The sequence below is a fragment of the Pelodiscus sinensis genome, chromosome 2 (assembly GCF_052426305.1).
Source record: "Pelodiscus sinensis isolate ZL-2025 chromosome 2, ASM5242630v1, whole genome shotgun sequence".
NCBI classification, from domain to species: domain Eukaryota; kingdom Metazoa; phylum Chordata; order Testudines; family Trionychidae; genus Pelodiscus; species Pelodiscus sinensis.
The window spans coordinates 179,442,853-179,457,131 of NC_143053.1; the positions used below are offsets into that span (position 1 = coordinate 179,442,853).

At 42.2% G+C, this 14,279-nt stretch overlaps 1 protein-coding gene across 6 annotated transcripts in view; it reads right to left on the reverse strand.

Annotated features, from left to right (window-relative positions):
• Positions 1–3,897: 3,897 nt before the first annotated feature.
• The window catches only part of TRAK1 (trafficking kinesin protein 1), a 123,827-nt gene continuing 113,445 nt past the window's right edge, over positions 3,898–14,279 (reverse strand). For all 6 annotated transcript variants that reach the window (XM_025189033.3, XM_014577911.3, XM_014577913.4 and 3 more), the window contains 2 exons: positions 13,229–13,331; positions 3,898–6,698 (listed from right to left, as the gene is read on the reverse strand). In XM_025189033.3, coding sequence (XP_025044818.3) covers positions 5,900–6,698; positions 13,229–13,331 — 902 coding nt within the window. In that variant the 3' untranslated portion in view covers positions 3,898–5,899. The remainder of the gene's footprint in view (positions 6,699–13,228; positions 13,332–14,279) is intronic.

Here is a 14,279-nt window from a genome sequence, read left to right on the forward strand (position 1 = left end):
CGATTCACAGCCTCCAAGGACAGCACCAATTTCTACCTACACGTGGACAGCCTGAGAGTGGAGGACAGCGCCGTGTGTTACTCTCGCCAGAGACACGGCGAGAGGAAGCTGGTCTGGGCTCAGACACAAACCTCGCAGGCAGTAGAGGCTCGATGGCTGGTGAGGCCAGACAGGAGCAGGCGCATCTGGCTTGCTCTGTGCAGGGCTCATCGGGGCTCTGACCAGCTGCTCCCCAGAGCATGTCCTGCTGAAGGGAGAAGCAGAGCCCGAGGGCAGGCCCGGGGCGATGCTGAACCCGGAGTGCAGGTGACTTAGCTTCCTGCTTTAGCTTCGTCTTGAGCATTCATGCCCTGCCCCATTCTCCTGCCAAAGGCTCCTGCCTCCAGCCCTCTGACCCCAGGGGCATGGAAAATGGGGGGTGGAGGGACTGGGGCTTTCTATGAGTGAACCCCCAAAACACACTCCATAGGGCCATGGGATGATCTTGAGGGACATGAGGTCACCTCACTCCTCCCGTCGGTGAGAGCATCCTCAGGATCCCACCGCCTAGGCGCTGCGCAGCCCATGGGGAGGGATGGTCTGATGTTGCTGCCTAAGGCCAAGTGTAAAACACAGCACACAAGCGTATCTCTTACAATGGGGCGCCAGAGCAGGGAACCAACCTGGCCATGAAGGGTACCAGGTGTGTGCCCTGCCCCTGAGTGATCCTCCCTCGCTTCCTGCTGTCCTGTCTGAATCCTCGGGCAATACACTTCTCATATCATGTGTATTTTTTTTTGGTCAACACATTTTTATCAAGTATGTCTGGTATTTTTTGTTGAAACCATCTGGCAACCCTAATTTGAAATGCTGGAGCAGCCCTGGTGGAAGCATTGCTCTCTTTCCAGACTTGTACAGGTCTCAGAGCGCCCTCTGATGGAGACACAAAGGCAGGGGAAAGCCCTCTGGCTGTTCTGGTACAGCACTGTCTCAAATGGAAACAAGCACAGAAGCAGAGTCAGAAAAATAATTTTGCATGTTTGTTTAGAACACCAAGGATGGTAGGATCCCCAAGCCTAAAATAAATTCCACCATATGTAAATTTTGTAAAGCTGGAGAAAAACTCTCCATGGAGCATTAAAACATTAATGTCCTTGATCCAAAACCAGCCTCGCAGCATTAAATGGGTTTCCAAACCCCTGACAAAGCCAACTTGCTTTAAAACCGTAGGGATTATGTAGCCCCTCCTGTTAACTAACCCAGTGGCTCCTTTGTGTGTTCTGCATTGCGTGTCAGTGTGTGCAGGCTTTATTCTGTAAAGAATACAGAACAAGGTTACAGTTCAGCAGCCTCCTCTCTGAGTTAGGAACATGTGGACTGCAACCAGTCAATGCTGAGACCTGCTTGGGGGGGGGGGGGGGCAGAGGGTATATTCTGGCAGAAGCAGGAAGTTTGCCTGACATGCCATAGTTTGTCATCCTCAACTTGTAGTTTAGCTTTTCTAAATAGTTTCTAACCTGTTCTTTTCCCACCAAGGGCTGTCCACCTCCTTCCCATATTGCGTTGCTTAGTGCAGTAGTCTGGGAGCTGACCTTGTCCATGAAGACAGAGGCAAAGAAAGCATTGAGTACTTCAGCTTTTCCCCACATCATCTGTCACTAGGTTACCTCCCTCATCCAGTAAGGGCCCCACACCCTCTCTGATCACCCTCTTATTGCTAACATGCCTGTAGAAACCTTTGTTACCCTTCACATCCCTTGCTAGCTGCAATTCCAGTTGCACTTTTGCCTTCCTGATAACTCCCCTGCATTCTCAAGCAATATATTTATATTCCTCCCTACTCATCTGTCCAAGTTTCCACTTCTTGTAAGCTTCCTTTTCGTGTTTAAGCTCACCAAGGATTTTCCTGGTAAACTAATCTGGTCACCTACCAAGTGGATTGATTGCAAGTGGAATCTCACTGTGATTCTTTGTTCATCTATCTAAGCTCTGTGGATCCCTTTTAAAATTTATTCTGCCCTTATTGGCATTTATAGCATCATTCAATTTAATATTATTTACAAATTTTATTAATGTAGTCAGGTCCATCTATAGGATTTATGGGGCCCTATGCAATATTATTAAACTGGTATCCCTGATCCCAATGGTAGCCCAGGAAGGGGGGATATGTTAATTTTTTAGAGATGTGATTTTATAATCTTAAACAACATGCAGATAAAATATTTTAAAAGCAGATTTTAAACTAAGGTCCTGTAGACCAGATTTTCTCAGCCAGTGGTATTGAGTCCCCTTAGGTCAACACAACTGAAATCTGGAGAAAACTGGATTTTGTTTTAAGTTTTACAGCGTTTTTATTATTTTTGTACTTTTTACACCCAAAAATGTAATCGCCCGCCTGGCTACAATTAAGTTGTTTAAACAAATGTGTTGCAATGGTAGAAAAAATTGTTTGTATGTCTGAAAACTTTAGGTACTGGGGGTATTTATAATTTTTTTTTAAAAACAGAGGTACTTTATTAAAAAAGGTTGAGAAACAAACACAGTTAGTTCAGAAACTGACAGTATATACCGGGGGTTGGCAAATGCCTGTTAAATGGCTTCATTACCAATTGAATGGCTCTTTCATAGGTTCAATGCTCTGCTAATAGGCCTGTCAGGCTTTTTCATTTTTAAGTTAATTAGATCCTCTCCACAGGAAGCAGAGCCGCAGAACAGGGATAGGAAGAGGTGGGTGGGTGGATATTAAGACCCAGTGGTGCCCCATGCAGCTGCATATGGGTAAGGATGGCCTGGAATATGGTGTTTACAAATCAACAATGAAAATACTAAATACAACTAGCCCTGACCCAGGTCCCTTGCTAGACTCCACTGGCCTCACCCCACACTATCTCTATACTTTAGGGCTGTGTCTATGCTGGCACCTTTTTCCGGAAATGCTTAAAACGGAACAGTTTTCTGTTATAAGTATTTCCGGAAAAAGAGCGTCTACATTGGCAGGATGCTTTTCCGGAAAAGCCCTTTTTCCGGAAAAGCGTCCGTGGCCAATGTAGATGCGCTTTTCCGGAAAAAAGCCCCGATCGTCATTTTCGTGATGGGGCTTTTTTGCAGAAAAGACTACTGTGCTGTCTACAGTGGCCCTTTTCCGGAACAGTTTTCCGGAAAAAGGACTTTTGCCCGAGCGGGAGCAGCATAGTTTTTCTGGAAAAGCAGCTGATTTCTTACAGTAAATCGTCACTGCTTTTCCATCAATTCAAGGGGCCAATGTAGACAGCTCACAGCTTATTCCAGAAAAGCGGCTGCTTTTCCGGAATAAGTGGCCCAGTGTAGACACAGCCTAGTTGTCTCAGAGACAGTATGTATACTTTGATGTTTAAACATTAGGGTTGCCAGATACTTTCACAAAAAATATCGAACATGGCAGGAAAAAAATTGGTTGAGCCAATACCGGACACCTGGCAACTCTATTAAACATTTCCATTTGTTTATAGCTCAATTAGGGTGAGTTCAAGCCCTGCTCTGAACAGAGTGTGTACGCACATACACACACACACACCACAAGTCCAAATTGACTATCTTTCTGGGGCTTGGGCTATACTGGACAAAGTTTTGATATTTAAGGCCACCACCATCACCGTTTCATCCAGATGTATAGTAGATTGAAAAATACCGAAGGAAAGAATTCTTTATATTTCTCCTTCCTGTCTTTTGTCATAAGAATTTATGGAATTAATTCATTTTACCGGGTTTATATATAGCTTAGTTTGCAATCACAAATATTAAAAGCCACATTAGCCTATATTCCTTTTGATCATTCCAGAAACAATCAGGTATTTTGTGTTGAAAGGCAAAATAATAAATATGAAATAATGATACATAATCACCTTACAACCCCAGGATAAAGCTGAATAACACACAATATAATTTTATTTGATTTTATTGATATTTGTTAGTGAAGAAAATTTAAGTTTTATCTTTCTGATGTGTTACAGCTGCTTTCTTGTGGTTGGACAGCTCTGACTGCTTATTTAAAGGCTAAATAATAACACTTTCCAAACTGTATGATTAATTTTTACATTTTTTAATTCTTATATGGTATTGCTCTCTCTCACTCTGGGTACATGAATGGCCCATATAAGTCAATGATTTTTTCAGATTTAATTGTTATTCTAACTAGTTTTAAAGATACATTCAAATAAAAAGATATTTAAAGTTACTTATAATAAGTGCACATATACAACAGCAAATGGAGCTGATGACATTTTACTAAAACTTTTTTAAAGTTCATAGAATAAATAGTCTTCAAACACATGCAATATTTGGCTCATGTGTTTTCTCTCAAAATATCCTTAATATTCATTGCACTATTGTAGTATCTACTTCATTCAAAGACACTCATCTCTTGTCACAAAGACTAAAAGACAGTTTCATTTATACAAGAAATTATCAGTGCTAATGATTTAGTAACAGTCTGGTACAAATGGCAATTCATGGCATTTACATGTAGTGCAGTATTGGAGGCAATAAACTTCTCAAAGACAAGGGGAAAAAACAGATAATAATTTAAAAAAAAATGAAAGCTCAGAAATAATCATTTTTGATTACAGAAATAAGATGTTTCTTGTTCATTTCTATTTCATGGGTTGCCAAATATTCTTGCAAGCAAGCACCTACCATAGAACTGGGAGGGACATGAAAACATTCTAACATTTCTAGCAACAGGCTTTCCTGATTGAAATCACATGGGTTTATTATAATAGGGGAATAAACATGTTTTCAAATGGCTGTTACTTCTGGCAAGTTTACACTTGGATGAAAACAGGTTTCTATGAAAAATGATGAAAGCTAAGTAGAAAATATTCCCACCCTGTTATAAAAATCAGTTAGTGGATTGTTTTCTTCTTACATAAAATCTGTAGTGAAAAGGCAAATGTAGGATCAAAAGCTGCTTTCCTTTGCTTGTACCATTTTGTTACTAAATACTTCTGTGGCTCTTCCCTGCATGATATTTCAAGCGCATCTTTCTTCCAAAACTGCTTTTGCTAAATGATCTTTTCAAACAAGACTGGTTTCCAATCTGTTCAGTGACTCTAGCTTCCACAAAGTGGTTGCCATGTTATCCTGTGAAGTGTGAAAACTAGTCTCTTTAAGGATTGTTTGCAAGGTGTGATTTTCAAGTGTCAGCAAGAGAACACAATGTAAAACATTTTTCCTTCCACAATCCAGTGCATTACTGAAAAAAATAAAGTGAATCACACAGAAAACAGATGTGCCAGAAGAAACAGCAGTAGTGGAAATGTGTAATCTTTCCAGGCACCTGGCAGGCCCGTTGACCTTAAAACATAACACTAGTTCAAGTTTATCATGACAGGAAAAATAAAACAAATCAAAACAGAAAAAAGTCTCAATTAATTCAAGCATAACAGCCACACGCCTGGATAACCCATTTCATTCACAAGAGCAAAATGAAATTAACACAGATGCTCAGCTGACTATTTTCTTTAGCACTTACTGCTGCTGGGCGCTTATATTCCAAGGTCTTAGGTAACATGGTCAATAACCTTTCTGCACTAGGTCAAATTAGGCTAGCTACACAATTCAATTTCTTTTATCCATGGATTGTTTTTGTTAGTCTGTTTTTTCAGTGCATCTTTAAAAAAAACCAAAAACTTTCAAAAGGTTAGCAAGTTAAATCCCAAATACAGCAACTGCAGTGTCAGAACATTTTGCACTCAACTGAACAGTATAACAAACAAATTAGTTACAATATATCCAGTACATATTTACACATTGTACAAAGTTTACATACTTCTCCCATTAGGCACAAAGTTGATTTGTCAAACTCAGGAGGCAATGGAAGAAAAAAAATTGGAGGAGGGTTCTTGGTATCTCTTTAAAAGACTAGCCATAAAAATTAAATCCTTCATCGTAAGCTAGTTTGCTTAGGTAGCTTGGCTCCCATTAGGATGCCAGAAGTGAGAGTCGCGGGGCCCTTCATCTGCATGCTTGAACCCACCATGGTTGGGAAGCTCCTATTCCTTCGAATGCCAGTGTTCAACTGAATACCCCCAATGGCACTTGTTACAGTAGGGCAGCCCAAGTGAAGGCCTTCTGGGGCCAAACCTCGTGGAACAAAAGCCCTTACAGGTCCTTGTGCCCCACAGAGAAGAGGTCCCTCATCATCAGTTAAGGGAGGAGCTTGCGCTTGCCCCGAACTAACTACTTTGGCAATCCCAAACCTCTTTACTTTGTCCACAAGGTTAAGGTTGGAGACAGACACATCGGTCTGACTTTCACTGTTCCTGATGTTCTTTTTCTCTCTCACCTCCTTCAAAATGGAACTGGCAGGTTTGGAAGCGAGGAAGTTGTCATAAGGAGGGCTGGTGCACTTAAACTCAAAAGAGGGCGGAGAAGAAGAAGGCGTCTGCATAGGCGAATTTGGAGGGGTGGAAGGAATAATGGCCATTTTTGGAGCATACATGTTCAGGAGGGTACCCTTGCCAGCTCTGTCCCAGCTCTGTGGATTGTACACTGCTGCTGAGATCCCTCGCTCTTTAAGAAGCCACACTAATCCCAAGGATGTGCTCATCGTTGTTGTGGATTCCCGGAGGTTAGTGAAGGATTCTGCCAAGCTTAAGCGCCGAGGAGTGCATGGGGTAGCAACTGGGGTGCCTTTCAAACTGCCAAGGCTGCTGCAAGCTGGAGTAGGTGCTGCATTAAGGCTGAAAACAAAGGAAGAAAAGGTGAATTCATGTTTACATCGGAAATTATAGCCCAGGTGAAGATTTTCAACATGAACAAGATTTGCTGATGCTTGCAAAAAGGGGATACAAGATACGGAGTTCAAAAGATGATCACTTTGAATGTACAGGGCTCAGCTTTAAACACCATGTTTCTCCAGTAGGGTTGGATTAATGATTTCCCAGAACCAAACATCCTTTGTCATAACAAAGGAATAGTCTTTAGTATGTCAATAGCTAGAACTTTCCGCTTCAGACACTAACAGAATGGGAGCAGTACTTGGCCATAACAAACTGCTAAGGGTTCCAGTAATGCTATATCTTGCTATAACATGAGAGCAGTACACAGGAAGCAGAACCCCTTGTGAACAATTTGTTGCAGAAGTGATTGTAGCAGAGAAGCAGGGAGTTGGTATTTTCACAAACATTTGTCTGGTTAAAGCCAACCTTTTATTAAACCAAGCCAAAAAGGGGGGGGGGGGGGGAGATGGGACTGAAGGGGAAGACTGGTGCTCTGATTTTTGAAGGTGCTGAGCAAAAATACTCCTAGTAGGTACTCTACGCCTCTGGAAAAAAAAGCTGGCCATTGATTATCAATAGTTTAATTGAGTAACCGATAACTTAGCAGTAAACCAAACACAACATGGGTCAGTTTTATTGTTGTTTGTTATTCACAAGTTTCATGCTTATTTGCAATGTTATGTTTGTTGTTGACAAGTTTCATGCTTATCTGAACCGGGGAAAGCACTGAACATTCCCTGACCAACCCTTCCCCCTTTAAAGAAACAGAAAAATACCAACAAGCAGGTGAAAAAGTGCAAATCAGGGACAACTGGCACATTACACTGTTTGTTGCCTGTGTTCTATATTTAAACACATGCAGGCACATTTCTTCTCTCTGACCAATAGCATTTTTTATTGTATTGGTTAAAAAAACTGTACAAGCTCTGGCACTATTTTTGATGAGCTTTTCCCTCCCCAGTGTCTGGAGCCATCTTACATGAATAGGGATTGAACTTAAAAAGTGCATTTCTGAAGAATTAAAAGTCCAGTGGTGGCAAGAGCTACAGTCTGGATTCAGGGTGTTTATGTGCAAATTCAGAGACATTGTTCCTGCACCACTCTACAGGCATGCTGTGATCTCCTTAAAAACTTGCTGTCTTAGAGAACATCTTACATGACAAAATAACTTTGCCTCTATACAAGCCCTATTCAGAGTAGGGATGTTAAATTTTGAGAAACTGACTAATCGAATAGTCGATGCATTTTGCATCGACTATTTGATTAGTCGATAGGGAGTCTCTGCCTTTGAAGTGTAGCATGACCTCATTTAAAAGATGAAAGCGCCGCATGGAGCCCAGGGTCAGCTGGGGACCGATCCCGGGCTCCATGCGGCACCGCTGCTTTGAAATGCCATGGAGAGCGTCATGCTCCAGCATCATGCTCTTTGTGGCATTTCAAAGCAGTGCCCCATGGAGCCCGGGATCAGCTGGGGACTTCGCAGACCCCAGGGCTTCACAGGGTGCTAACACTTTGAAACACCGTGTGCAGCTTGGAGACACCCCTGCTGGCCCCGGGATGCATGCAGCGTTCAAAGTGGCAGCACCGTTTGGAGTCTGGGGTCTGGCCCCAGGCTCCACATGGCGCTGCCACTTTGAAGTACCTCTTTCTGTCCCCCCCCCCAACTGCCTCTTTCTGATAGAGGCAGCAAGGGGGAAGCAACTAGTCAACTAAACTGTCAACTATCCGATATGCATCTGCTTATTGAATAGTTGACTAGCCATTCATATCCCTAATTCAGAGTTGACTGAAGTCAAAAGTAGGGCTTTTATTATCAACAGACATTGGATAAGTGCCCATTTACATTATTCCAGGTATTCCCTATAATAAATCTAGGTAAGACTTCAGACATATATCTTCACGCAGGTGAAACTCCAAAATGCTTTATGGACTTTAGAAAGTGATTTCCAACTACAGGCAGCACTTCACCCATTACTGAAATACAACATTTTTGGCCTCATTTTGATGAGCAAAAAGATTTTTTTTTCAATTCACTTTAAAGTCCACTGATATCTGGATAGACGCAGTTTAACCTTTTAAGAATGCATGAAAGGATTAAGCTGTATCCACACAAATGCTAAAGGGATGGGTTGACTGAGTTAATAAACAGGCTGGTCTACTCTTGCAAATATACCAAAACAGCTATTCTGGAAAAAATATTTGGTACTTTTCCAAGTGCAGACAAGCCCTAAATCCAAACACACACCTCTTTCCCCAAGTAGACAACACAGTAGGTCTTGCAGAAACTAGAGTTTGTGGTCCTATTATAACTCTAGGGGTGGGCCTATGCTTAAAACACATTGGCACAGCTGTGACATTCCATGCTGATGGAAGAGAGCTCTCCTCCTAGCACAGTTTATTCACCTCCGCAGGGGGCTGTAGCTATGTCAATGGGAAAAGTGCTCCTGCCAGCCTAGTGCTGCCTATACCTGTGGTTAGGTCAGTATGTCGCACAGGAGTGTGGATTTTTCACACTGCTGAGTGACAGTTATACCAGTCAAGTCTGTAGTGCAGACCAGACCTACATGACAGATTCCCAATTAACTGAAGTTGATTTTCAGTACAGGTTGGACCTCCCTGGTCCAGCACCCTCAGGCCTAATTGGTTCTGAGGAAGGGAGTTTGCTGGACCAGGGGAGGTCAGCCCCTGTGCCAGGCTCCCCCTGCTCCTGGGCCACCAGGCTCCCAGCTCCTTGGCAAGTTCCAGGGACACCGGGGCGCCATGACCAGCTGCTCTTCTTCCGTGGGTCGCTGGAGCTCCACAGCCAGCCCCAGGACCACCAGTATTCAGCAGCCCCAAGGCTGCCCCAGGGCACCAAGACTCCATTGTCTCAAGCTAGGGTTCTCTGGTCCAGCAACATCCGTGGTCCTGTTAATCCTGTTGGTTGCTGGACCAGAAATGTTCAACCTGTACTTCGAAGGCAAGTCAACATACTCTACAAGTACTCTGGCTCATGTTAATTGGCATCTGGTAATTAACTGAGTTAACACAGGAGCACAAACTGAGGAGACATACCCTGAAAGGGGATAATATGATAGCTTTTATTTAATTAAACAACTATAAAGCATCCATCTTTAAAAACATCATTTCAAGCACCGTGTAAGCAAGTCCAACTCCTGCTGGGATTCCCTGCACCTCAGCACTGGATCCATAAAACAACACAGATCTGTTGACTATTCTATCCCATAGAAACATGCAAGTACCCAGGGGCTACTGCATTTTACTCTGCAGCTATTGTTTTTCAAAAGAAAATCTAAATAAGTCCAGACAGGAAGTGCTGTACTACAATGTTTGAATAATTTGGTAAGTGGTATCTCTCAGCTCCTATGGAATGAATTTCCTTGCACCACCTGGTGGCTTTTAGCTACAAGTACAGCACTTGTTTGCAGTGCCAAATACCTGGTCACTCAGATGGGCTGTGGTTAGTCTTCACTCATTACATTTCCTCATTATCTGAGCAGTGAGCAATGTCAGGGGACTCATTGTAGCTAGGAAGACAGCATGTCACCAATGTGTACACACATACAGCTGCAAAAAAAGGTTTGCTAGGGAGGAACTTTTCCTATGACATCATCCTCTTCATACCTCTGATGAACCTGCACCTTCTTACCTCTAATTAGTTTGCAACGTTAAGAACAATGGAAAACCTGAGAGCCACTGCAGTACATCTCCTAAAATGGCTAAGAATAGGGGTGCAAAACCATGGGGGCTAGGAATAGAGAAAACAGAAGAAAATTAAGTCTGAACTGATTTTTTTTTAAATGTGAGACCAAAGAAATACTGGAAACTAAACTTGGGACACTATAGAGAATGGTCAATTTTTAAAGAAGTCCTATTTTAAAAAAACAACCACCACTGTCACGAGCATTCTATTTAATTTCAGGTTATGCACTGTATTATTTTTGGCCTCCTTGCTTACTACCATATTGTCAAATATGCTGGCTCTCCACACACCTTCCAACTCAATTTTATTTTGAGAAACTCAGGTTTACATTTCTGCTACACTGTCATTGCAGATACACATTAAAATTCAATGCAGAACCAGTTCTGCTTGAAAAACTCTTTTATTGGCATCGCTTTCTTAGCATTACCTTGATTGGGAATACTTTGCCCACCAAAGAAAACCACTGCTCAAATACAAACATGGAAACAAAAACAAATGAAGACCTGGTGTGGCCTCAGTGCCTCAACCTAGTGACAGCTCCAGGATAAGGTCTCAGAAAATCAGCACCTTGCTTTGCTACATGAAATTTAGTGCAATTAGAATGTAACCCGGGTTAGAATGTTAGATTAGAATGAACCGAGTGGGTAAATATCTACACTTTTTGGGTTAGCTGGTGCCACACACACTAGAATTTCTTCTACATGACCCTGCCAGCACACTGTTGGCAGTATTGCTCACCCCCTGCCACGCTGGGTCATAGTGTCTGCCCTATATCTCCTCTCAGCATAACGTGACATAATGGAGTTTCATCGTCCTCCTCCCATGACCTGTGAAGAATCATTTTTAGTTTAAGGAGCCCCTCCTTACCAACAGTTCTGTTGACAGCAATACATATTTCTGAATGAATGGTGCCAGAGCAAATGAGTCTCTGAGAATTCGCTAACATGAAGGTAGGTTTAGTTGCTGGCTGTAGCAAACTTAAGTTTAGTAACCAATGACTCTCTGCAAGATTGTTGTGGAAGATTGAGCAGTGCTTCAACAGTGTCTATATTTTAAGACAGATGTTGCAGCAAAATAAAAGTAACTTGTTTAAATGGTGGTGCTGAACACGAAAAGCCAGTCACAGTACAGCTCTTAAATCATACGATACAGAAGTGCAAGTGTAAACAGTTCCATTTTCTATAATCAATTTGTATTTCTTTTCCAAATACCCACAATCCAGCAGGTGTTCACATTTTCAAAAGTTCTGCTGTGGCCACAAGTACTAGGGACCAGTTTGATTTCTAAACACTGTCCTTTGCAAACCTAGATAAAGAAAACAGTGGTACTCTCCCTTGTGAAGGCTAAAGATGGTGGAAAGGGGGAGAAAACTGGGCATAGTTTTTCTAAATGGAAAAAAAATACTTTGCACACCAGCCTCCAGCTTGTATGGTGGGTCTATCTTTAGGTGTGAAGTCGATTCACTCTCTTCAGTCATCAAATCCTAACCCTTTTGCTTAACACTGTGCCTTTTAGTGCCAATCATTATGAGATGACCTGTTCTCTAGGTACCGGAGTGAGACCATCAATTCATTTTCAAACAGCCTCTCTGATGTGTGACAGGGGGCTCTCAGGGAGCTTAAAATTCCATGATCAAATTGAAGAGCATGATCAATTTCCTGACTTCCTGCAGCGTCCCTTACCTCTCCCTCATCTGGCCAGTGCTGAAGCCTCTCTTCTAGAGAGGAAAGTTATCTCTGGAACTTCAAAAATTACCTCTTTGCTTTACTGATTTATTTGCTCCCCTTTTACAAAGGGCCAGATATTTTCAAATATTTTCCAGAGGAAAGACAACATATTTCTTAGTCTCTCAGATGTTTATTTAAATAGGATAACAAATGAACAGACTCTTTAGTCCCTCACCGTTCTCCACAAGTGAAAGATACCCCTCTGTAGAGGGGCAGCACAAAGCCCATGTGCCACGAAAATCCCACTTAAAGCATCCTTTGAGGATTTAACTGCACAAATGGCTCCTTGTGCTGGTGTTCCATGCTGGGGTGAGCTTCACCCACACAGCATTCAGGCATTTGGTACTTATGATTTATAATCAGTTTTGGGGCCAGTGGGTATACTTTTATGAAGGCCTCTTGTTCAAATACTGCTAGCATACTACTTGGCCAAGGTAGGTCTAGTGTATTCTTACCCAGAGATCCACGCTCCGGAGATTAAGCTTCTGGGGGTTTGATTTAGTGGGTCCAGTAAAGACCTGCTGAATTGACCACTGACGGCACCCCATGACCCCAGAATTTCATGGAGTCGTGATGAGTAACAGGAGAGTCTCTCTCATCAACCTCCCACAGGCGGGCTGCCCCAGAAATCTGACTTAAGGCATATCTAATTCAGATATTCTATTCTATTCTATTCTATTCTATTCTATTCTATTCTATTCTATTCTATTCTATTCTCATAGCTGGTGTTATTTACCTTAAGTCAACTTTCTCCCCTGGTGTAAACCTGACCGTAATCACTTCTGACCTGTGCCAGATTTCAGTTGCAGAAGCTGAAGTATGCAATATCTCAATTGGCTTTGTCAAGGAATTACACATAGACCTGCACCTTTTAGAACAGGAAGAGGCTAAGAAATTTGGCAGGGAGTTGGAAGGCAAGGGAGAATACATTTCAGATTTGTTATTCCCTCTCTCCACCTTCCTCATGCATATCATTACTATTCCCTTGCTTACACCACTCCTTTGCTTTTCCTCCCTTGGGGACCATGGCACCACTGATGTACGCTATTGAAAACCCTTACCTTGGAGTGACTCGTGTAAGCTCATCAGAAGGGTGTAGAATGCGGCAGGTGGTGAAGGTGAAGGTGGAGTTGGTTTGTGACATGCACTTCCCAGGATGATGTACTGAATTAAAAAAAAGCAAATTCTTTGCGTTTATATATAAAAGGAAAATAAAAAGTTTGGTGTGCTCACAAACAGATGCGAAAAGTGATGTGATACTTTGGATTGGATCAATGCAGCAAAGGTGAAATATACAAGCTTACTGGGATATTGGAACTGGCACCCATTCTGCAAACCCATCTCCAGAAACCTAAGTTTATTTTGTCAATAAAAAATTAGTTGCTACATTTTCCCACCATTACTTTTCCCAGTTCAGTTTCACTGGTGCTGTCAAATATTCCTTCAGAAATGGTCAGATAATACGGAGCTTAAAATGCCAGCTGCTGTCGCAGCCAGCACCCTCAACACAGTGGGAGCAAAAGGGGGAGATTACAGCAAACTGTTCCCAGTGCAGACAAGGCTTTTGAGATCTACTACATCCTAAACACTCCTGCATTGATCCAGGCAAAGGTATCCCCATTACCTTTCATTTCAGTAATGGATCCAGCTATCCTATGTAGACTAAAGCTACAAGCACCCCCCTGAGCAAGTTTCAGGGCACACTGTGGCTCTCTCTCGCACATTCAGATCCATAGAGAGAATACTTTTCAAATTTTGGATCCACTACTGTACATCTGTGACAGTTTCTTGGGTTTTTAAGACCGAATATCCACAGCTGCAGTAAACAGCAATCTTTGATTATTCCCAAGTATATGTGATGATAAGCATTGAAAACCATTCTGGTACCCCAGTGGTTCCTGCATCATAAAAAAGTCTGTTCTGACATTCTGCTGGCAAGGTAGATAATTTGGGAAAGGAGGTTATTTGGTTTGTAGGAAAAAGACACAAAGTGCTTAAGCTGATGTACTCAAGTTCTTCACAGACCAGTGGTTTTTGTGTTTTTTTTTTAATTATTTCTTTTTCATTTGCTATAAAATGCAGCTGTGGAATATATTTCATTGCAAACTAATT